Raw genomic sequence first — 22656 nt, forward strand, 5'->3', positions numbered from 1 at the left:
TATTTTAGTAGTACTATTTTACACTTTACAGTTAAACAAAGAGTTTTGCGAGAAAATTTTTACACAAGTGCAGAAACAATTTAGTAAATTATAACAGCTTCAATTATTTTATTTAGTTTTATTTATTTTGCCGCATTTTATTATGACACTATCTAGCGCATTCTGTTAAGGCGCATTTTATAACGGTGCATTCTATTACGGCGCATTATGGCACATTCTATTATGGTGCATTCTAAAAAGACATTCTAATGCATTCTATTACGGTGAATTATGGTGCATTATAATATAGTGCATTCTATAATGGCACATTCTAGTGCATTCTTTTACGGCATTTTATAATGCTGCATTCTATTATGGCACAGAGTATTCTGGTGCATAATGGTGAATTGAGATCAAAACGGCAGAAAAAGTTAAGTAAATTATGACTGCTTAAATTATTTTATTTTGGTGCATTCTATTATGAGCCTCATTTGCATTAAAAGGTGTTTTTCCTCCGAAAAAATGGCAGTAGTGTTTAACACTTTATAATACAGACACTGCAATATAATACCAGCACAGATAGTTAAACGAAGAGTTTTATAATGGTGCGTTCTGGCGCATTCAATTATAGTGCATTTTATAACGGTGCATTCTGGTGCATTCTAGCACGTTCTATTATGGCACATTTTATAACTGCGCATTCTATTATGACACATTCTAGTGCATTCTATTACGGCGCATTATGGTGCAGTTTATAATGGTGCCTTCTGGTGCATTCAATTATAGTGCATTTTATAATGGTGCATTCTATTATGGCACATTCTAGTGTATTCTAAAATGACACAATATAGCGCAGTTTATTATGGTGCATTGTGAGCAAAATTGCAGAAATCGTTGAGTAAATCATGAGTGCTTAAATTATTTTATCATGCCGCATTCTATGATGCCGCTGAAGACTCACCCACACACGCTCCGCTGGGCGACAGCTTGAATCCGGCTGAACACTCGCAGCGGTAGCTCCCGGGGATGTTGATGCAGTTAGCGTTGCGCTGGCACAGGTTGTCGCCGCTATTGCACTCGTCGATATCTGTGGTGGAAAAAGCCCAGAAGGCGTTGAGTCGAGAAATACGAGAACAATCTTTGGTAAAATGCGTCAGGAGCGTCGTTACCTTCACATATGAGCAGGATGTTGTTGTAGCTGAAGCCCATGGGACACTCGCAGCGGAAGCTCCCGATCTGGTTGATGCACACGCCGTTAGCGCAGAGGCCCGAGATCTCGCGACACTCGTCGATATCTGGAAAAGTTTGTGTGATCAGGAGTGCGTTTCCCGTACAATGACGTAACTCGCTTACCTTTCATGGTACGAGACACTGTTGAAGAAATCAACAAGCTAGTCACGTGAAATGTGAGGTTCAGGTCGAACTCACTCACCGATAGGTTTTCCAGTGTGGATGTCGATGATGAAACCAGGAGCCAGATATCCACACAGAAGCTGGTACTCGGCTACAGGAGACAGAAATACACAGATCTGTGTGAATATTGAAACTAGCAGCAGGTTCAGGTATATCTTCCCGTTGAGAGACACTCACTGGTGGCCGGGGTCGGACAGGCCTCACACGGTCTGTTCCAGGCTTTGCCCACGTTATACGAGCAACAGCACATCTTCTTGGTCATGTTGAAGGGCAGCTCGTTCTCGCAGGTGTCGTTGAAGTTGCGATAACACACGCTTTTCCTCATATCTGCACATCCAGGACATCCAAAAGTACACAAAATGACTCCAAAGGCCCCCGATTAAAGGGATAGTTCACCCAAAAATGAAAATTAGCCCATGATTTACTCACCCTCAAGTCATCCTAGGTGTATATGACATTCTTCTTTCAGACGAATACAATCAGAGTTATATTAAAAAATGTCCTGGCTCTTCCAAGCTTTATAATGGCAGTGAATGGGTTTTTGTTTTTGGAAGTCCATCAAGTGCATCTATCCATGATAATGCACTTTTATGATGGACAGATGCACTTTTATGATGGACAGATGCACTTTGATGGACTTCCAAAAACAAAAACCCATTCACTGCCATTATAAAGCTTGGAAGAGCCAGGACATTTTTTAATATAACTCTGATTGTATTCGTCTGAAAGAAGAATGTCATATACACCTAGGATGACTCGAGGGTGAGTAAATCATGGGCTAATTTTCATTTTTGCGTGAACTGTTCCTTTAAGAGCCAGAACAGTAGATGGCGAGGTCTTACCCATGCAGTTGTTTCCTCCGTTGACCTGCATGTATTCGGGTGGACAGACACAGGTGTAGTTTCCCAGCGTGTTGTAGCAGGTTCCCGGGCCACAGATGCCGATGTGTGCCGTACATTCATCAATATCTGTGTGAGAATCGGTCAAAAATATCAGTATTCAGCCACTCAAACCACTCAAACTCTGGTTGCTCCCTTTTGTTGATGTTTGCTGAAATTCAGATTATTACATAAAATATCAATTTAGTATAATATTTAATTGAAATATTAATACAAATATTTAGTTAAAAATCATTAATTCATAATAAATGAATTGGGGTTACTAAACATGAAGATAAATGGATGGAATAAAGGAGTTTTCAGCAGCTCAGATGACCTTCACAGATGCGCGTCTCCTCGTTGAGGTAGTATCCGGCGGGACACTCGCACTGGAAGCTGCCGAAGGTGTTGACACAGTTTCCCCCCTGACACAGGCCGGGCAGCTCCTGGCATTCGTCTATGTCTGATGTGGGACAGAGAGAGAGAGCGTTATTACTGCAAACCCCCCAGGCTTCATCCCGCTGCCCGCTGCCCGATCCACACTTACCCTCCAGGATGACCGTGATGGGGTTCGGCCGGAAGCCTTCTCCTCCGGGACACAGGGTTTTGTACTCGGCTGTGAGGAGACAGAATTCATCAGGGCGTTTGCTCATGTTTGCTCACGGCACAAAGACTCTGTTTGGGGTTTTCCACTGTCATGTGTTTTTAAATGGTTAATATAGAGTATATGGTAACACTTTACAATAAGGTTTAACATTAGTTTACTGCTTTAGTTAACATGAAAAGTAACTAAGTAACGCTATTAGTTACTTTTTTTGGGAGTAACACAATATTGTAATGCATTACTTTTAAAAGTAACTTTCCCCAACACTGTTTGGGAGAGATTCTTCTTTTTTAATACAGCAGTGAGTGTGTGTGTGACAGCAGTGAGTGTGTGTGTGTATGACAGCAGTGAGTGTGTGTGTGTCCGTACAGGAGTTGACGAGAGGGCAGTGAGTGTGTGTGTGTGTGTGTGTGTGTGTGTGTCCGTACAGGAGTTGACGAGAGGGCAGTGTGTGTGTGTGTGTGTGTGTGTGTGTGTGTGTGTGTGTGTGTGTGTGTGTGTGTGTGTGTGTGTGTGTGTGTGTGTGTGTCCGTACAGGAGTTGACGAGAGGGCAGTGAGTGTGTGTGTGTATGACAGCAGTGAGTGTGTGTGTGTCCGTACAGGAGTTGACGAGAGGGCAGTGTGTGTGTGTGTGTATGACAGCAGTGAGTGTGTGTGTGTCCATACAGGAGTTGACGAGAGGGCAGTGAGTGTGTGTGTGTGTATGACAGCAGTGAGTGTGTGTGTGTCCGTACAGGAGTTGACGAGAGGGCAGTGTGTGTGTGTGTGTGTATGACAGCAGTGAGTGTGTGTGTGTCCATACAGGAGTTGACGAGAGGGCAGTGAGTGTGTGTGTGTGTGTGTGTGACACATACAGGAGTTGACGAGAGGGCAGAGTTCACACGGGTTGCCCCAGGCTCCGCCCAGCGAGCAGCAGCAGGACGCGCGGGTCACGCCCACTCCGATCTCAGCGCTGCAGGAGATCCCGCCGTCGCCCCGGTCCAGAGTGTCCAGGAAACAGTTTCCCACACGCGTGTCTGTCCGAGGGGAGAGGATCACGGCTCTTTAGTGTCGCGCGTATCACAGTACATGAGAGGCATGAGGAGGGGCGGGTATCGTTTCAATTTTATTGATTCCTAATTTCGATTCCAATATGTAAAAAAACTTAAAAACTTAGATATCATTCACATTTAGTCTTATTGTAAAACATTTAATTGTATCTGAATATCATGAATAACAGTCAACAGGCTAAAGAACACTTACACAAGTACCACAGAAAAACAACTAGCCGAACTAATATAAATGTAAAGCATTATTAAAGACAAGTAAACCCTAAGGAATTAAAAAAGAACAAATAAAAAACTAGCAATCACAACTAATAGATACAACTGAACAAAGAAATGACTGAAATAAACAGTGTTTTAAGATTTCCAGGTGTTCAGGTACAGAAACTGTGATCAAATGTGAAATAACACTGCACTTTATAAATAAAATATACATTACAAATATGCTTTCAAAAGTTATTCAGTCAAGAACGAGTGCATTTTCTCTTTATCTTTTGTAGTTTGATCAGTGTTACTATAGAGACGGCGTCAGGAATATTAGGCTGCTGTCACTTTAAGAGCTGCACAGATCCAGTATACTGATACACACTCCTGCAGAACTGAAAACAGCGCGCGTCTCTCTTGAATGGTTAAAGTCACATTGAAATGCTCACAAAGGAATCAATCAATAAGAGGAATCGAAATGTACATTTTATTTACATTTTACATTTTAAACAAGTATCCGATTCCTGATTTGGAAAGGATTTTCGACTCTCAACCCTAGTAATGAGGCGCTGAGTGTGTGACGTACCGACACAGCCGACTCCGGACGGGTTGAGCTCGAAGTCCGGCGGGCAGTTGCACAGGTAGCTCCCGGGCAGGTTCACACACACTCCGTTGATGCAGTTCACCGGGTCGAAACACTCGTTGATGTCTAAGGCAGACGGAGACAGTGTGAGACAGAACTGAGAAATAACACACACTCTCTGTGTTTCCAGTGGGATTAGAGGCCGTGACAACCGAAACTCATTCAGTGCCTCTTCTAAGAATAACATTATTACAGTTAAGTTATATATTAAATTACACAAATAAATACTGTAGATGAGGTTCACACTGAGGCACTTTTGTAGATGTTTGCTGAAATGAACTGATGATCTGCAGGTTGAAGATCGTGTGTGTGTGTGTGTGTGTGTCACCTGTGCAGTTTCCTCCACTGCGGTCCAGCTCGTAGCCGTAGTCACAGACGCAGCGGAACATCCCCGGCAGGTTCTGACACGACCCGAACACACAGATGTTCTGGAAGTTGCACTCGTCGATATCTGACGGAGGACACACAGCGCTGTGAGTGAGTGAGAGTTACTGTAGATGTGTGTGTGTGTTACTGTAAGTGTGTGTGTTACTGTCGTGTGAGTGAGTGTGTTACTGTAGGTGTGTGTGTGTGTTACTGTAGGTATGTGTGTGTGTTACTGTAAGTGTGTGTGTGTGAGTGTGTACACAATGTTTTTCTATCCCAGTGGGGACTTCAACCTGAATGCACACAGACTCATAGTGACGTGTGTCACAGTGGGGACCTAAATGTGGATCTCCATGAGGAAACAAGCTTATTAATCACACAGAATGAGTTTTCTGTGTGTGTGTGTGTGTGTGTGTGTGTGTGTCTGATGGGTAGGGTCAGTGTAAGGAAAGAGAATATACAGTTTGTACAGTATAAAAACAGTACAGTGAGTGAGTGTGTGTGTGTGTATGTGTTACTGTAGAGTGTGTGTGTGTTTGAGTGTGTTACTGTAGAGGTGTATGCGTGTGTGTGTGTGTGTGTGTGTGTGTGTGTGTGAGAGTGTGTGTGTTTACCCTGGCAGGCCTTGCTGTCCTCAGTCGGGGTGAAGCCCATCTCACACTCGCAGCGGTATCCGCCCGGGGCGTTCAGGCACTGGCCGTTCTCACACAGATTCACGTTATCCGCGCACTCGTCCATGTCTACAGGCACACAGACAGGAATCTCAACCACATCTCAGAACAATCGTGTGATTTCTGTCTGTTTTATAGGATAATTGCACTGTAATAGAGTCAGGTGTGAGCTGTACCGGAGCAGGTGAAGCCGTCTCCGTTGAATCCCTCTTTACAGGTGCAGCGGTACGAGCCCGGCGTGTTCATGCACTCGGCGTTGGGGTTACAGTTGTGCTCTTCAGTGACACACTCGTCCACATCTGCAGAGACACAATCAGAACTGAACTCAGACTACGTTCAGAGCAGAGACTGGAAAAAAAGATGGACGACCCCATTCACTCTCTTCTACTGGTGAAAGTGAAGCCTCCTAATATGTCCTAATATGGCGCAGACATGATTTTGCGTTTAGTAAAACGTGAAATGGAACTGCGATATCAAGGCCCCGCCCACACTCTCACACACACACACACACACACATACACACACACACACACACACACACACACGCAGAAACTGTTAGCAAAGTTTACTGCAGAGCAACTCATTAAGTCAGTGTGAAATAAACAGTTATAATAATAATAATAATTCATTACATTTATATAGCGCTTTTCTCGACACTCAAAGCGCTTTACATAGAAGGGGGGAATCTCCTCAACCACCACCAATGTGCAGCATCCACTTGGATGATGCGACGGCAGCCATATTGCGCCAGAACGCCCACCACACACCAGCTTACTGGTGGAGAGGAGACAGTGATGAAGCCAATCAGTATATGGGGATGATTAGGAGGCCATGATGGACAGAGGCCAAGGGGCAAATTTGGCCAGGACACCGGGGTTACACCCCTACTCTTTCGAAAGACATCCTGGGATTTTTAATGACCACAGAGAGTCAGGACCTCGGTTTAACGTCTCATCCGAAGGACGGTGCTCTTTGACAGTATAGTGTCCCCATCACTATACTGGGGCGTTAGGACCCACACAGACCACAGGGTGAGCGCCCCCTGCTGGCCTCACTAACACCTCTTCCAGCAGCAACCTGGTTTTCTCAGGAGGTCTCCCATCCAGGTACTAACCAGGCTCAGCCCTGCTTAGCTTCAGTGGGCAACCAGTCTTGGGCTACAGGGTGACATGGCTGCTGACAATGTAGTTATGGACATGTAGAAATTAAAGAAAATCCCCCAAAAGTCCATTGGTGCTTCAGTGACTTCATTTAGAGAAGCTGTCAATCACAGCTGTCAATCATGACGTCACATTCCCGTTAATCAAATAACTAACTAAGAACAAACTTATTTAAAAAAACGAACACTTAAACTTACATCAGCGTGATCAAAACTACCTAAAATTATCGAAAACATCTTCGGAAAAAATTTATTTGAGGTGTAATTTGATTGTTTAGTTTCGCTCGTGTCCCATTAATCTTGATGGGGAGTCGGGGTTTATGAGCTATACTGGGACCAGCCACCAGGGGGGCGATCGAGACGCTTTGGCTTCACTTTTCAGGACTTGTGCGGCACGCTTGGTTCAGAGAGGAACGTGACCCTGATGATCGTTTGACACTCACCGATGCATTTGATCCCGTCTCCTTCCCAGCCGTCGCGACAGCGGCACTTGAAGCTCCCAGGAACGTTGACGCACGCCGCGTGCATGTCGCAGTTATGAGCGCCGATCTCACATTCATCGATATCTGGAGAAGAAAAAAATCACTTCGTACCAGCAAGCATGTTCCAAAAACCAGCCTGACTTAAGCTGGTTTGAGGGTCTGGACTCTCGTACCTGTGCATCCGGTGGAGCCTTTCTTGACGAAGTATCCCAGCTGACAGTGGCAGATGAAGGATCCTTTAGTGTTCTCACAGTCGCCGTGGAGACAGATGTTGGGGTTCAGGTCGCACTCATTGACATCTGGACCATAACATCAGGAAATGATACCAACAAACAGCACAATATCATTAGTAAATACTAGAATAAAAATATGTTACACATAAATAACAAAAAAATGGATGAAATAAAATATTCATAAAAAAAAAAATATATATATATATATATATATATATATATATATATATATATATCAAGATGACTTAACAATATAAATTATTTCATAAAATGTAATTATTATATATATTTTTAAATAATAAATCAAGATGTTTAAAAGTAAATTAATCAAATTAAATAATAATACAAAAAACAAATCAAGGTTACTACACATTAAAATGAAGTAATACCCAAATTATTTTATTAAAAGTAAATAAGTACTTAAAATAAACAAATTGATCCAATTAAATCATTCATTAACAATTCATTTATAAATAAATGTAATAAATTATGCAACTTTTAATTGAAAGTAAATTACACAAAAAAACACAAATTAAATAATAAAAAATTTAATAAATACATAAACGCATAAATAAAATAAAATCAATAAAAGAATGTACATTTTAATTAAATGTAAATTACTCAAACAAACAAATTAAATAATTTGAAAAAATCATAAAACAAATCAAAATGAAATTATGTGAAATGATTTACTTAAAAGTAAATTGTTACTTGTAATATTTTTTATTATTTAATTAAATCTAAACTACACTAACAAACAAATTCAAATTATTTAAAATAAATTACTTTTTTAATAATTTAAAAGTGATATATAATCAAACGTATATATAAGTTTAGTCTCTTGTCTTCACACACGTATGAACTGAAGTTACACACTATAAATATATTAAATTACTTTAATATTTTTATATCATTTAAAGGTCTACACAAACGTGTGTGTACATTGCGTGTCTCGTCCTCACACACACACATATACACTGATGCTGTGTGTCTCACCGATGCAGGTCCTCATGTCCATGGAGGCCATGAACCCGTCGTAGCAGAGGCAGCGATATTCTCCGGGGATGTTCGTACACTGGCCGCCGTCGCAGATGTCGGGAGAGTCTTCGCACTCGTCGATGTCTACGGAAAGAGCCGAGGGTCAGTCTGAGAGGACGTCCCGTGTGTGTGTGTGTGTGTGTGTGTGTGTGTGTCTCACCGGCGCAGGTCCTGAGGTCGGGCATGAGCGCGTAACCTTCGCTGCAGCTGCATTCGTAACTTCCCTCTGAGTTCGTGCAGTGTGTGTCGCAGCCGCCGTTCATGATGGTGCACTCGTCGATATCTGTCACAAAACACACTTTCGTTAGTGAGTCTCCTTACAGAAGGCAGCATGATTACTTATTCTTGTTTCATAACAGTAAATCACACAAACAAACAAATAATATAATTAATACAAAAATTAGCGAACAAAGCAAGATTACTAAGCATTAAAATGAAATAATATAAAGTTGAATACTTATTTGTTTTTTAATTCAAAGTAAATTACAATTACAAAAGTTCAGAAGTTTGCGGATGTTTGAGGATGTTTTGGGATATTTCCGGATGTTTGGGAAGGTTTGGGGATGTTTGCAGATGTTGCTGGATGTTTGGGAATGTTTTGGGGAAATTTGGGAATGTTAGTGGATGTTTGGAAATGTTTTGGGAATGTTTGGGGATGTTTTAAAATGTTTTGCAGATGTTTGGGAATGTTTGAAGATGTTTGTAGATGTTTGGGGATGTTTGTAGATGTTTGGGAATGTTTGATGATGTTTGGGAATATTTGGGGATGTTTGGGAATGTTTGAGGATGTTTGCAGATGTTAGGGATGTTCAGGGATGTTTGGGAATGTTTGAAGTTGTCTGAGGATGTTTGCAGATGTTTTGGAATGTTTGCAGATGTTTTGGAATGTTTGAGGATGTTTGCAGATGTTTTGTGGATGTTTGGGAATGTTTGCAGATGTTTGGGAATATTTGAGGATGTTTTGGAATGTTTGCAGATGTTTGGGAATGTTTGCAGATGTTTGGGAATGTTTGCGGATGTTTGGGAATATTTGAGGATGTTTGGGAATGTTTGCAGATGTTGGGAATGTTTGCAGATGAATGGGAATGTTTGCAGATGTATGGGAATGTTTGAGGATGTTTGCGGATGTTTGGGAATGTTTGCAGATGTTTGGGAATGTTTGCAGATGTTTGTGGATGTTTGCAGATGTTGTGGGAAGTTTGCAGATGTTTGGGAATGTTTGCGGATATTTGGGAATGTTTGCAGATGTTTGTGGATGTTTGCAGATGTTTGGGGAAGTTTGCGGATGTTTGCAGATGTTTGGGAATGTTTGCGGATGTTTTGGGGGATGTTTGGGAATGTTTGCGGATGTTTACAGATGTTTGAGGATCTTTGGGAATGTAAACAGATGTTTGGGAATATTTGGGAATGTTTGCGGATGTTTTGGGGATGTTTGGGAATGTTTGCAGATGTTTGGGAATATTTGGGAATGTTTGCAGATGTTTGGGAATGTTTGCAGATGTTTTGGGGGATGTTTGGTAATATTTTGGAATGTTTGCAGATGTTTGGGAATATTTTGGAATGTTTGCAGATGTTTGGGAATGTTTGCAGATGTTTTGGGAATGTTTGCAGATGTTTGAGGATGTTTGCTCACCCACACAGCCCTGTCTGTCGGGCGTCACCTGGTATCCCGTGTTGCAGGAGCACTGGTAGGTTCCCACCATGTTCACACACTGACCGTTCTTACACAGGGTATCGCTCAGCTGACACTCATTCACATCTGAAAACAATTATAATAAAGTAGAGAAAAAAGGTTTGATTTATAATATATTAATAACAATAATAATTTATTTTAATATTTTATTTTAATACTATAATTTAAAAAAAAATCTATTTAAATAAACTACTAACAAAACTAAGAAAATAAAAGATTAGTTTTTTAATTAAATATGAATTGGTAAAAATATGAAATATTAATAAATGGAAAAAAAAATTACTGGATAAAGTAATATTAAAGTGAAATGATATAAATAGGTTTTTTAGTTGATAAACAGAATGTATTCACACACATACTCACTCACTCACTCACTCACTCACTCACTCACTCACTCACACACATATTGAGTAAATGTGTGTGTGTTTGTAGCTTGTGTACCTTCACAGGCAGATGCTTCAGTGCTCAGCTGGTGTCCTGGAGGACAGTCACACTCATAACTGCCCTCAGTGTTCAGCACTCATAACTGCCCTCAGTGTTCAGACACTCGCCTCCACGACACAGCAGAGGGTCCCCGCTCACACTCGTCCACGTCTGAGGGAGGAGAGACAGAGACAGAGAGAGAGAGAGAGAGAGAGAGAGACAGAGAGAGAGAGAGAGAGAGAGAGAGAGAGAGAGAGAGAGAGAGGAGAGAGAGAGAGAGAAAGAGAGAGAGAGGGGAGAGAGAGAGAGGAGAGAGAGAGAGAGAGAGAGGAGAGAGGAGAGAGAGAGGGAGAGAGAGAGAAAGAGAGAGAGAGGGGAGAGAGAGAGAGGAGAGAGAGAGAGAGAGAGAGAGAGAGAGAGAGGAGAGAGAGAGAGGGGGGAGAGAGAGAGAGAGAGACAGAGAGAGAGAGAGAGAGAGGGAGAGAGAGAGAGAGAGACAGAGAGAGCGAGAGAGAGAGAGAGAGAGAGAGGGGAGAGATAGAGAGAGAGAGAGGGAGATGAGAGAGAGAGAGAGGTGGGCTTAGTCAAAATAGCAAACATAAAGTTGTCACTGTCTAAACCCAGTTGTAACTAAATAAGCCTATCAAAAGAAGGTCTTTCCTGAAGGACTTTTTTTTACTTTTAAAACAATTTAATTTACAGACACTAAGAAATCAAACCAAAAAAACAAAACAAATAAACAATAACAATTCTTATTACCAATGAAATACCATATTCCCTGATTCACTTGTAGTCACAGTAAAGAGAGCGAGAGACACTGTGACTGTATAAAGGCCTCTGGTGTCTCACCCATGCAGTTCTTCATCATCATGAAGCCGGACTCGTAGCCGTCGGCACACTCGCACTCGAAGCTGCCCGGAGTGTTGACACAGACGCCGTGTCCACACAGGTCAGGAGAGATGGTGCACTCGTCGATATCTGCCGGATGAAGGGGAACCGCGTGAGCCATGCACAGAAACACATGGAGTGTGTGTGTGTGTGTGTGTGTGTGTGTGTGTGTGAGATGTGGACCTGTGCAGTTCCTCTCCTCCATGGTGAGGGCGAAACCACTGTCACAGCGACACTTGAAGCTCCCGATGGTGTTTCGGCACGTCCCGTGAGTGCACAGGCCTTTGAACACCTTACATTCGTTCACATCTACAGGAGAAAACAGGCTTTAAGACAAAGTCCCATCTTTCAAACGCTCAGTTTCAGTCGCGCAAGTACAGCCTCTGTGTCACACGAGTGCAGCGTCTTCCTATATCTGAAGTCTTTGAGTATGACATCATTATCACACACTCACAAATATGAGTAATCTTAAATTATACTGTCTGATTTGTGTATGTCAGTGTGATTGTAAAAGTGATATTTTGACAAAACTGCAGAAAAATCTGTAAAATTGGTGTGCAGATAAAGGTAAATAATTTGGTTAAACTTTATTTTAAGGTGTAATTATATATTTAAATACTGTGTAGTAATATAATAATTTCTTTTAAATACTATTTCTGTTAACTTATAAACTGTAACTTTGGGTATAACTTAACTAATAAAATAAACTAATAAGACTAATGTTATTTAATTATAAGTGAAGTTTTAATAATTGAGCTAGTTTTAATAAAGTGTAAAAGTTTTGATTTAAAGACATATTAATCTTTAATAAAATTATGTATTATGCTGTTGGTAACCAAAAAAAATCTACATCTAAATCTATATCTAAATATATAAGTACATCTAAGTACATTTTTATATAATTTTAATATACTTTTTTTTTTTTTTAAGAAACATTTTTAAATTTTAGGTAATATATATATATATATATTAAAGTTGTAAAGCCCAAATATAGATAATGCATAAAAGAATATGCAATAAAGAAGGATAAATAAGTGTTATTCCCGATGTTCCCAAACTTCTTGGTTCATTGGTTCAGTTGAAAAAAATAAAACAAGAAAATATTTTTATATAAAATACTTATTTTAGGGATAGTTTGGTCTTGTCTGAAAATAATCATAATCTTGTGTTTTTAAAATGATCGTCTGAAAACAATGTTTTCAAATGTTGATGTATAATATCGGCAATATCCAAAACAGTTATCGTTATCACATCGGTCAATATTTCTATATACTTAGATAAATCTCTATGAATAAATGACCTTTATAGAAGGGTCTCCCAGTCAGGATGTCTCCTCGGTTGGCGATCCCGGGTCCACGAGGGCAGATGCTTTTATATTCGGGAGTGTTTGGTTTGGGACACGCCTCACAGTCGACGCCCCACGCCGCTCCCACCGTACAACAGCACATATCCGCCCGGTAACGGCCCGGTAACGGCTCCACGCACTCGTCCTCGTCCCATTTCATGTAACACTGCTCGCTTCGGATGTCTGCGGGACACACACAACCAGTTTACATCACTGCTTTGGATCAAGACCTCCGTTAGGGAAAGTTTGATTTAGTAAAGCCAGGTTCACACTGTACATTTTGGCCGTCTGAGATAAATTTATGCAAATCCTAAAAGATTCCTCTGATCCTATAGGCTAAAATCTGAAGTCTTTGATCGTTAGTTTGACATGTTCACCGTCAGCCGATTAATGACCGTTACGATCGAATTTGACCTCAGATAAAATTCAAGAGAAGCCATGACCAAAATGAACGTTAAAGATTTCTTTGTAGCCGCCATTTCAATCCCGCGTTGTAATGCAGCTCATATCACTAAACACGTCATTGATTGATGATGTAAAACTTTAATAAATCGCACAGTGTGCACCCGGCTAAAGTGATGATGATTTTTATACTTTTGTAAATAAGTCAGATGAAATATTGAATATATAAATGTTCAGTTCACAGACCAACACATGTTCGTCCGGCTCCGTCCAGCGTGAGACCCTCGGGACACTCGCACCGGAACGAGCCCTGGGTGTTCACACACCGGCCGTTTGTGCACACGCCGGGGAACACCTCACACTCGTTAATATCTGAAGATGGAGCAGAGAAGTTATGCATCGTCATGCAGCGCACCAGGTGAATGCAGCAAGGGATTGTGGGTAGCACGTACCTTCACACACAAGACCTTTCATGCGAGCGAAACCTTTCGAACAGGCAGGATCTGTAGACATAAGGTCAAAAACATGTTTAATAAAAACAAACACTCGTCAATACGGTTTACTATGTGTATGTGAGCGTGTTTTTAAGATAATGATACTTCGGAGACAAAATCACAGCGAAATGTATAAACAGCATATGTATATATATGCTAAAGTTATGTGTCAAATAATTTTCAAAAATACATGTATTTAAATTTTTTTTAAATGATAAAAATTTGTTATAAATTATAATAAAAATACACATAAAATTATATATATATAAGCAAAAGTCATATATCAAATGTTAAAAAAAGTTTATGTATTCTAATATAACTTATAATAAAAAATGAAAATAAGATTATATATAAGCAGGTTATATATTAAATATTATATTTTTTTGTAAGTGATAAAAAATATATATAAATTATAATAAAAAATACAAATACAATTGTATGTATATAAGCAAAAGTTATATATAAAAAAATTTCAAACATTTATATATATATATATATATATATATATATATATATATATATAAAATGATAATTATATAATTATATTTTTATTTTCTTCAATTGTGTAATATATCATGTTTTGGTTGTTTTTGCATATGAACTAACCAATTTCACAGCGTTCACATGGGCTTCCCCAGGCCGCCCCCAGCGTAGAGCAGCACTCGGACTTCAGCGTGGCCCCGTTTATATTCACCTCACAGCGGCCGTCCTGGATGTTCAGCCAGCAGGTTCCTTTCATGCTGTCTGCATGAGGCAAATACGTGCAAGAGAACCAAGAAAGTGTGACAATGACAAATGGACGTTGTGACATTTGAAGCGACTCCCCTGTGGAGAATCGATGCATTTCTGCAGATATATAAAAACCAACTTGGATATCTAGCGGGATGAGATCACAGTGGGCATTCATCCTGAAAGCACAAGCGCGTGACCTATTGCCTTCATACTCCATTAATTTCAATCAAACGATGTTCAGTTTCAGACAAAGAATGAAAACCGCCTGGCTAGAAATGGATAAAAGTAGCAGACTGTTATCCAGTTACCTTTAAAATGGAAATAAACAACATTGACATATGCTAATGTCGCACAATAAAAAAAATTTATAAAAAGAAGTGGTTGGTTGCTTGTTTAGCATCTTCTGTGCAATTTTTTAAAACATTTTATAGCCACTAAACTATCCATAAGTGATTAACCAATCAAAACTCGCTGTGGACACATTTCTGCTAGCATAAAACCGCGTTGTTAGCATATGTGCTAGCCTAAAACGAATGTTCGTACTTACCTACGCAGATGGTGTTGGTGGAGTCCAGCTTGCTGCCGTGGGAACATTCACAATTGAAGGAACCGGCTATGTTGCGGCACACGCCGTTGATGCAGGGGTTGGAGTCGCACTCGTTGATGTCTGAGCGAAATGTATGACATTATGATATAAATTTATGAAAAAAGATACGATTTTTTTGTTTTGGAGTCGGAGTTACCTTCGCATGTCTCAGAATCGGCTTTGAAGGAGAATCCTTTGGGGCAAGAGCAAGTGTAACTTCCGGGCGTGTTTCTACACATGCCGTTGTCGCACAACAACCGATTCACCAAACACTCGTTAATGTCTGAAATATGCGCAAAAAATTCACGAAATTAATCAAACTACTTTTGCTAGGTGTTGAGCATGTTGTTCAAATGTTGTTCAAAATGTATTTTGTACATAAAACAAAACAGTAGTAGAAGCTACGTCTTGCGTAATTAAAAAAAAAGTAACGCAACTCACCCACGCAATTCTTTCCGCTAGTGTCAGACTCGTAGCCGATGTTACAGATGCAACGGTAGCTCCCGCGCAAGTTCTCGCAGATACCGTTTTGACAGATGTCTGGATCCAAAGCACATTCATTGATGTCTACGAAGAAATCGAATACAGTTTGTTAGCATTTAGCATTCGCAAAGAAGTCAAATACAGTTCGTTAGCATTTAGCATTTGCAAAGAAATCTAATACAGTCCGTTAGCATTTAGCATTCGCAAAGAAGTCAAATACAGCCCGTTAGCGTATAGCATTCGCAAATAAATCTAATACAGTTCGTTAGCATTTAGCTTTCGCAAAGAAGTCAAATACAGCCGTTAGCGTATAGCATTCGCAAATAAATCTAATACAGTTCGTTAGCATTTAGCTTTCGCAAAGAAATCTAATTACTGTGATTACAGTTCATTAGCATTTAGCATTCGCAAAGAAATCTAATACAGTCTGTTAGCATTGGCAAACGTACTAGCATAGTAGCGAAGACAGACTTACCTCGTCCATCTGCTGTGATTCCAGGTCCACTGCTGCACACCGCCTGAAACTCGGCTGAGGACAAACAAAACACGTTAGCTACCTGTTAGCACACAAGTCAAAGCTAACGTATGTTTCGTTAATATTAAAATATCGTTCTGGACTGGAAGGTGTATCCCTGCAGTCTACCTGAGTTGAACGCCGGGCAGGGTTGGCAGGGTTCTCCGAAGCCGTGTTCTGGGTTGGCGCAACAGCATTCAGACTTCGTCACCGCCCCGGGGAACGGGCGCGAACACGTGCCCATCTTTATTGCGCCGTAACATGTGGTGCGCATGTGGGTATCTATGCAGACACGCCCGTCCACGCCGATGGCCAAGCCTGGCGGGCACTCACAGCGGAAAGAGCCCTCGGTGTTCATGCAGCGGCCGTTCATACAGATGCCCGAGGTCTGGCATTCATCAATGTCTGTCAGGGTGAAACGGAGGAAATGGCGTAGAACGTTAGCAAACAACACGTCAATAACAAACGGTCATGAGATGAGCACAAACGACATCTGACTTGACATGAAAACTAGCCTCATATGTCTTGAGGCATTAGGTTTGACATCAATGACAACAAATGTCATTGGTTCTTGTGTCTTAAGACTTGTCGCCAATTGACGAACATGCACCACTGATGTGCATATATATGTGAACGCAAATTAGATTTGTTTTTTTTTTCAGAGAATAACAACTTAAATTTTGGTCATTAAAGACTTCTTTGACAAATAGTCACCAGATGTGAGAACCAAAGATGCATCACATCAGATTTGATGTCAAACTTGCAAAAAATGCACAAATTAGATTTTAGCAATTTGCCATCTGTTTCTCACATAAAACTATCGTATGAGAGATTTTTTTTTTGAAAATAACGACTTAAAGTTTGATCATTAAAGACTTCATTGACAAATGGTCACCATTTGAACCGAAGACGTCGCAAGAAGCGTTACGTAAGATTTGACGTCAAACTTGCACATGCAAATGAGATTTTAGCGATTTCTTGCACAAAACTAACGTACGACTTCAGGAGACTTGAAATGTAGCGATTGAATAGTTGCACTGAGGGAACAATTTTCAAAGAATAACGACTTAAATTTTGGTCATTAAAGACTTCATTGAAAAATGGTTACCAGACCAAAGACGTGTGACGTAAGATTTTATGACAAATTACGTCAGATTTTAACTATTTACCATCTGTTTCTCACACAAAATTTTATTTTAGCGATTTTACAAAACTATCATATGACTTCAGAGGACTCGGAATATAGCATATAGACTCGGAATATGCCACACAAGTTACTAAACTATTTTCTTGGCACTTTTATTTAGTTGTTTTTTGGTCATTTTTTGGCGATTGACAGACATGAGGGTGAGTAAACCATTTCTGGGGTTTAATAATCCGTCAAAGTAACTCCCACACATGCTCACCGGTGCAGTAGCGTCCATTGGGTGCCAACGCAAAACCAGGTTTGCAGATGCACTTGAAGCTTCCGTCTTCGTTGATGCACATGCCGTTGAGGCACATGTTGGTGGTGGCACATTCATCATGGTCTGGAGGACAAGAAAACACCATTAGACTATAAAAACAAATGGTGGATATTGAGTCGTGTTTATTTGTCAAAGTCATTAATGAAAAACTATTATGTTGACCTTTTAACACCCTCCACCAACCTGTGGTGTATATATAAATAAATAAATAAATATATATATATATATATATATATATAAGGCTATTCAGATTGCACAACCAGAGTATGTTAAAGTGGCAGTTTAAGCACTTACCAACACAGTTCTTCCCATCAGGGCTGATTTCAAAGCCAGCGTTACAGATGCACTGGAAACTTCCATCGGTGTTCACACAGCGTCCGTTTCGGCACATAACACCGTTCACGATACACTCGTCAATGTCTGAAGCAACAGGAATGTATTAGTAACAGTGTCCACCAGAGGGCGCTAGGCCGTGTAAAGTTGAAATTGTGGCCATTTAAAGTTGAAAAAAAAATTATGACTGACTTTGAAATAACCATGAAAATTCATTGAAAATGGATTATTCACATTAAACTGTCATAGTCACATTATTTGGTCATTTTTTTGTCTGTTTAGTGTGTAACGCAAGATAACTTTAAAAATGTCGAATGTTTAAAAAAAAAATTCAAGTGTTGCAAATAACATTAAAACTATTAAAAATTATATTTGATAACTAAAATAAAGTTGAAATTAAATACAATATCAATAATAAATAATAAATATCATAATTTAATTAAAAAAAAACTAAATAACAAAAGCACAACAAAATTACTGAAACTTAAACTAAAATTAAATTAAAAACTAAAAATATAAAAATTTAAGTTATTTAAAATATTAATAAATACTATAATAGTATAATACTAAATCATATAAATAATACTAAAATAAGTAATAGCCATCTTGCCTTACAGAATTAAAAAAATATCTAAAATTCAAATTTTTCTGAAATAAAAATATGTATTTACTGTCTATGTAGTATTTTAAAAAAAAAGTGTTATAAGTATAATTGTTAGTTATAGTTTGAGTAAAAAAAAAATGCTTAAAATATTTATAAGAAAAAAAAATGATAACAATCTAGGCACGAAGCATGAAACTAAATAATGAAATAAAAAAAAATATATAATTAAGGCTGTTTTTTAGCTATTTTTTGGGGGGGTTTTCAAACCTTTTAAATGTAAAAATGTTTGGCATTAAACGAGTTTTTGGCATAAAATAGGTTTTAGACCAGAATAACAAGCAACAAACCAATGCAGGCCTGTTTGGTGGGCGTTCCCTGGTATCCCTCGTGACATTTGCAGTGATACGATCCTTGCGTGTTGACGCAGTCTCCGTTCACACACGGGTTACTGTTGCACTCGTCCACGTCTGAGGGTAGAAGGCAGATGTATGAGAACCTATAAGCACTATTAATCAATTATAGTTGAAGTTGAAATTAGTTGAAATTCTGGCAGTCAAGCCTGATGTTTTCCAACCACTACAACCCACCTACAGATGGCAGCAGAGGACGCTTTAGACCATAGCAGAAGCAGAAGAGTAGACAAGCTTTGGGACAAACTATCACGTCATAAATGGTGTCTTTAATGGTTGCTCTCGGTCACTTAGTTACACGCATCCTGTCACGCAAACTGACCTGTCAATCATCTTGTCAAAGATAAAATCCTCCACATTTCATTTCCTACCGTATCGGAGAGAAATGCAGAATCACGTTGATCTGCAGTCGCGGGTCTTTCATACGGAGACTCTCCTCATTAATGCATAATGATGCATTTAAAAGTTAATGGCCAAACGGATCTTTATAATAGTCCACATTGTTATTGCAGATGAAATATAACACGGATAACATTAAATAAATATTTCTCTATCAGGTTAAACTTTGATTAGTCACTCAAAACTTTATCCAAACCTCTCACCATCGGTCGTGCATATCCGCCATGTTTTGTAGTTTTTTTTTTACACTTTTTACTCGTGTTTGTAGTTCTGAACTGAATCCTCCTCCAAAACGCAATGGATTGTGGGTAATATTATCTGTTATAGTGAGTATGAATCCACACTTCTGAAAATCCACCGGAAATAGTAGACCATCCGGGGACTTCTGACCTACTCTTTTAAACATACTATGCTTTGGGACACACTTATTTGGATAGTATGGACATTGAGACGCACGGCATGTCTATATTTGTCAGTTCAGGAAACTTTTTTCCTGACTTTTCGGCCACATCCACACGAAGCCAGAGCTTTCCCTATCCGATCTTTTTTCCCCTCGTTCTAAAAAAAACTCGGCGTAAACACGGCGTCGTCTCAATAAATATCTGCGTACACACGAAACCACTGAAACCATCATCGTCCACATATACGGATTGGCCATACACACGAAAACGCAAGGGTGTCGTTTTCAGATTTATCCACACTGGGATCCAGTTTAAAAAAATAGTGCCTTTCCACTGCACACGACAAACGACAGCCGTCGGACCGGAAGTCATTCATTTCCATTGGACAGTAGTACGGGAGCTGCGTGGAGCTCCGATCATATGCGTATGCGGTAATTTCGGATCCGATTTGAGCTTCGAATGCATTGAAATATCGGAACTTCTGCGGCCAGACCGAATGCGACCGGTCGACCGGATGTGAAACTATGAGCGTGAAGATATAATTACCAATATTTTAACACTTTAACGTCATTATGTAAATGCTATTTATGTAAAATGTCGGTTATTAATAATTATGGAAGAAAAAATTATTTTATAATTATTAAATCAATAGTTATATTGATTAGCTCTATAAAATCTACTATTTTTTTATTTTAGATGTATTGAGGGTCATTTGTTTAGTGTGGATATATTAATGCATGCATTACATTAATTAAAATCATTGATTTTACCATTGAGAATAGCCGAGGGTAACGGTTGCTTCACGGCCAATTTCAAAGTTCCGTGCGACTGACACTAGGGGGCGAAATGCGACAATCGTATGCGAATGTCGTGTGCAGTGGAAAGGCGGCTTTAGGCTCCCAAAGCGCCGGATCCGTCTGGACGAAACGCCGATACGATACAAAATTCGTACGTATACAGCTAAACACGTCTCCGCGTGGACAAGGCATTAGATGCAAATGATACTTAGGGCCCTATTTTAACGATCTGAAACGCAAGTAACTTTGTGGGCGGGTCTTGGGCGCTGTTGCTATTATACCAGCAGGATAAATGACTCTTGCGCCCGACGCAAATCTAAAATGGGTTGGTCTGAAGTAGCTTCATTACTCATAGGTGTGGTTTGGGCGTAACGTGAATAAACCAATCAGAGCGTCATCTCACATTCCCTTTAAGAGCAGGCGCGCTTGTTCCATGGCGGTTTGCTATTATAACGGCGGATTTGCCAGACGCACGCCAGGAGCAGTTCACAGCCGAGGAGACCGACGTTCTCGTCAGGGCCGTAACACACAGAGAAGTGACATTGTATGGGGATGGAGAAACACACCCAAATTAGCTTCGGTTAAACAGGTGTATAAAAATTTGGGTAAATGTGTAAGCTAGATTTATGCCTAGGCCTATTTTTTCACATCTTCACTGACACAACAATGATTTCCCTCATGTGTTCATATTTTTCCTTGTAATAATGTATGATTTTCTAAAAATGAGAACTGCTGCGTCTGTGTGTAGATGACACACTACATTGGCACACACTACATTGATTATGGCCAAGCATGCGCCCTTAAAATAGCATCTGAATAACATTCGCAACGCGCCACTGACTTTAGACGAGGTTTTTCCTGGTCAGTGGCGGAATTGTTTTCTAAACCTGCAAAATAGCACCAGGGAACGTTTGCGCCGGAACACGCCTCCTCTTTGTGCTGAACCACCCCCGGAAGCGCAAGTTAATTTCCTAGTTTACCGACGTGCGTCTGTGGAGGGAAAAGTCCGCTGTGCGCGGGTGCAAAATAGGAATGATACATGCGTCGGTGTACAAAGTCAATTGCGCTGGGTGCAAGATAGGGCCCTTAGACTCACCAATGCACTCCCCGCGCACGTCCTGCCTGTATCCCATGTTGCATTCGCAGCGGTAGTTGGTCGGCGTGGGAATGCAGCGGCCGTTCAGGCACAGGTTGGTGAAATGCTTGCACACGTCGATCGTGGTCTCGTTCAGTTGGCCTGAGCACAAACGAAAACACACCGCTCATTTCTCAGCTTCGAACACGCGAGTCATTTCACTGGGAAAAATCCGGCAACTTCAACTCACTGATTTGAATTTTCTGGCCATTTCCGTTTCCGTTTCCGTGTCCGTTTCCATTGGTGTGTTCGCCGCCGTAAATGTAGCCACCGCCGTTGTTTCCGTTCTGCGACGGCCCTTTGCCGTAACCGCCAATGTTCAGGCCGCCGTTACCGTCGTGGATGCCGCCGCCATTGCCGGTGCCAAAAGGAAGCCTCTGGATGCACAGTCGCCTGTATTCGTCTGGAAATCAACAATAGACACTGTAACAAGATGCTAATTACAGGAAGACATCGTTTTTTAAATTGCAATTTACAGTCAAACCAAAAATTCTTCAGACACCAGATATAAATGTATATATTTTTTTAGTTACGACACTATAGTTAATTTATGTAAGTAAAGGTTTTGCTAAATAAAATAAACTGTGACATATTATACCCAAAAATTCTTCATACAGTGACTACCAGTCAAATTTGGGACCAAATATTATCCAGACACTTTGACCTCTGACTATACTTTGCTCAAAGTTATCGGACATTATCAAGATGAATTTGTTCTGACAGTTTAACTCTGAGTTCTTGATTACCTTTTTCTAAACAATAGCGAATAAACTGCGATAATGTGAGAAATGTTGAAGGTGTCTGAATCTGAATTTTGGTTGGATTGTATATCATGTT

At 40.1% G+C, this 22656-nt stretch overlaps 1 protein-coding gene across 1 annotated transcript in view; it reads right to left on the bottom strand.

The window, feature by feature from the left end:
- The window catches only part of LOC309475945 (fibrillin-2-like), a 66340-nt gene that overhangs the window by 16655 nt on the left and 27029 nt on the right, over nt 1–22656 (bottom strand). The window contains 36 exon segments of the mRNA XM_082138929.1: nt 941–1066; nt 1149–1274; nt 1412–1483; nt 1570–1719; nt 2235–2360; nt 2608–2733; nt 2818–2886; nt 3730–3891; nt 4709–4831; nt 5094–5216; nt 5746–5871; nt 5979–6101; nt 7405–7527; nt 7617–7742; nt 8673–8798; nt 8875–8997; nt 10348–10473; nt 10849–10924; nt 10927–10980; nt 10982–11001; nt 11680–11808; nt 11902–12027; nt 13019–13246; nt 13712–13837; nt 13918–13968; nt 14566–14703; nt 15239–15358; nt 15435–15560; nt 15719–15844; nt 16236–16289; nt 16404–16679; nt 17681–17803; nt 18035–18160; nt 19025–19144; nt 21781–21921; nt 22010–22222. Coding sequence (XP_081995055.1) covers nt 941–1066; nt 1149–1274; nt 1412–1483; nt 1570–1719; nt 2235–2360; nt 2608–2733; nt 2818–2886; nt 3730–3891; nt 4709–4831; nt 5094–5216; nt 5746–5871; nt 5979–6101; nt 7405–7527; nt 7617–7742; nt 8673–8798; nt 8875–8997; nt 10348–10473; nt 10849–10924; nt 10927–10980; nt 10982–11001; nt 11680–11808; nt 11902–12027; nt 13019–13246; nt 13712–13837; nt 13918–13968; nt 14566–14703; nt 15239–15358; nt 15435–15560; nt 15719–15844; nt 16236–16289; nt 16404–16679; nt 17681–17803; nt 18035–18160; nt 19025–19144; nt 21781–21921; nt 22010–22222 — 4449 coding nt within the window.

Source organism: Leuciscus leuciscus (assembly GCF_965113295.1).
Source record: "Leuciscus leuciscus genome assembly, chromosome: 15".
Taxonomy (NCBI): Eukaryota; Metazoa; Chordata; class Actinopteri; order Cypriniformes; family Leuciscidae; genus Leuciscus; species Leuciscus leuciscus.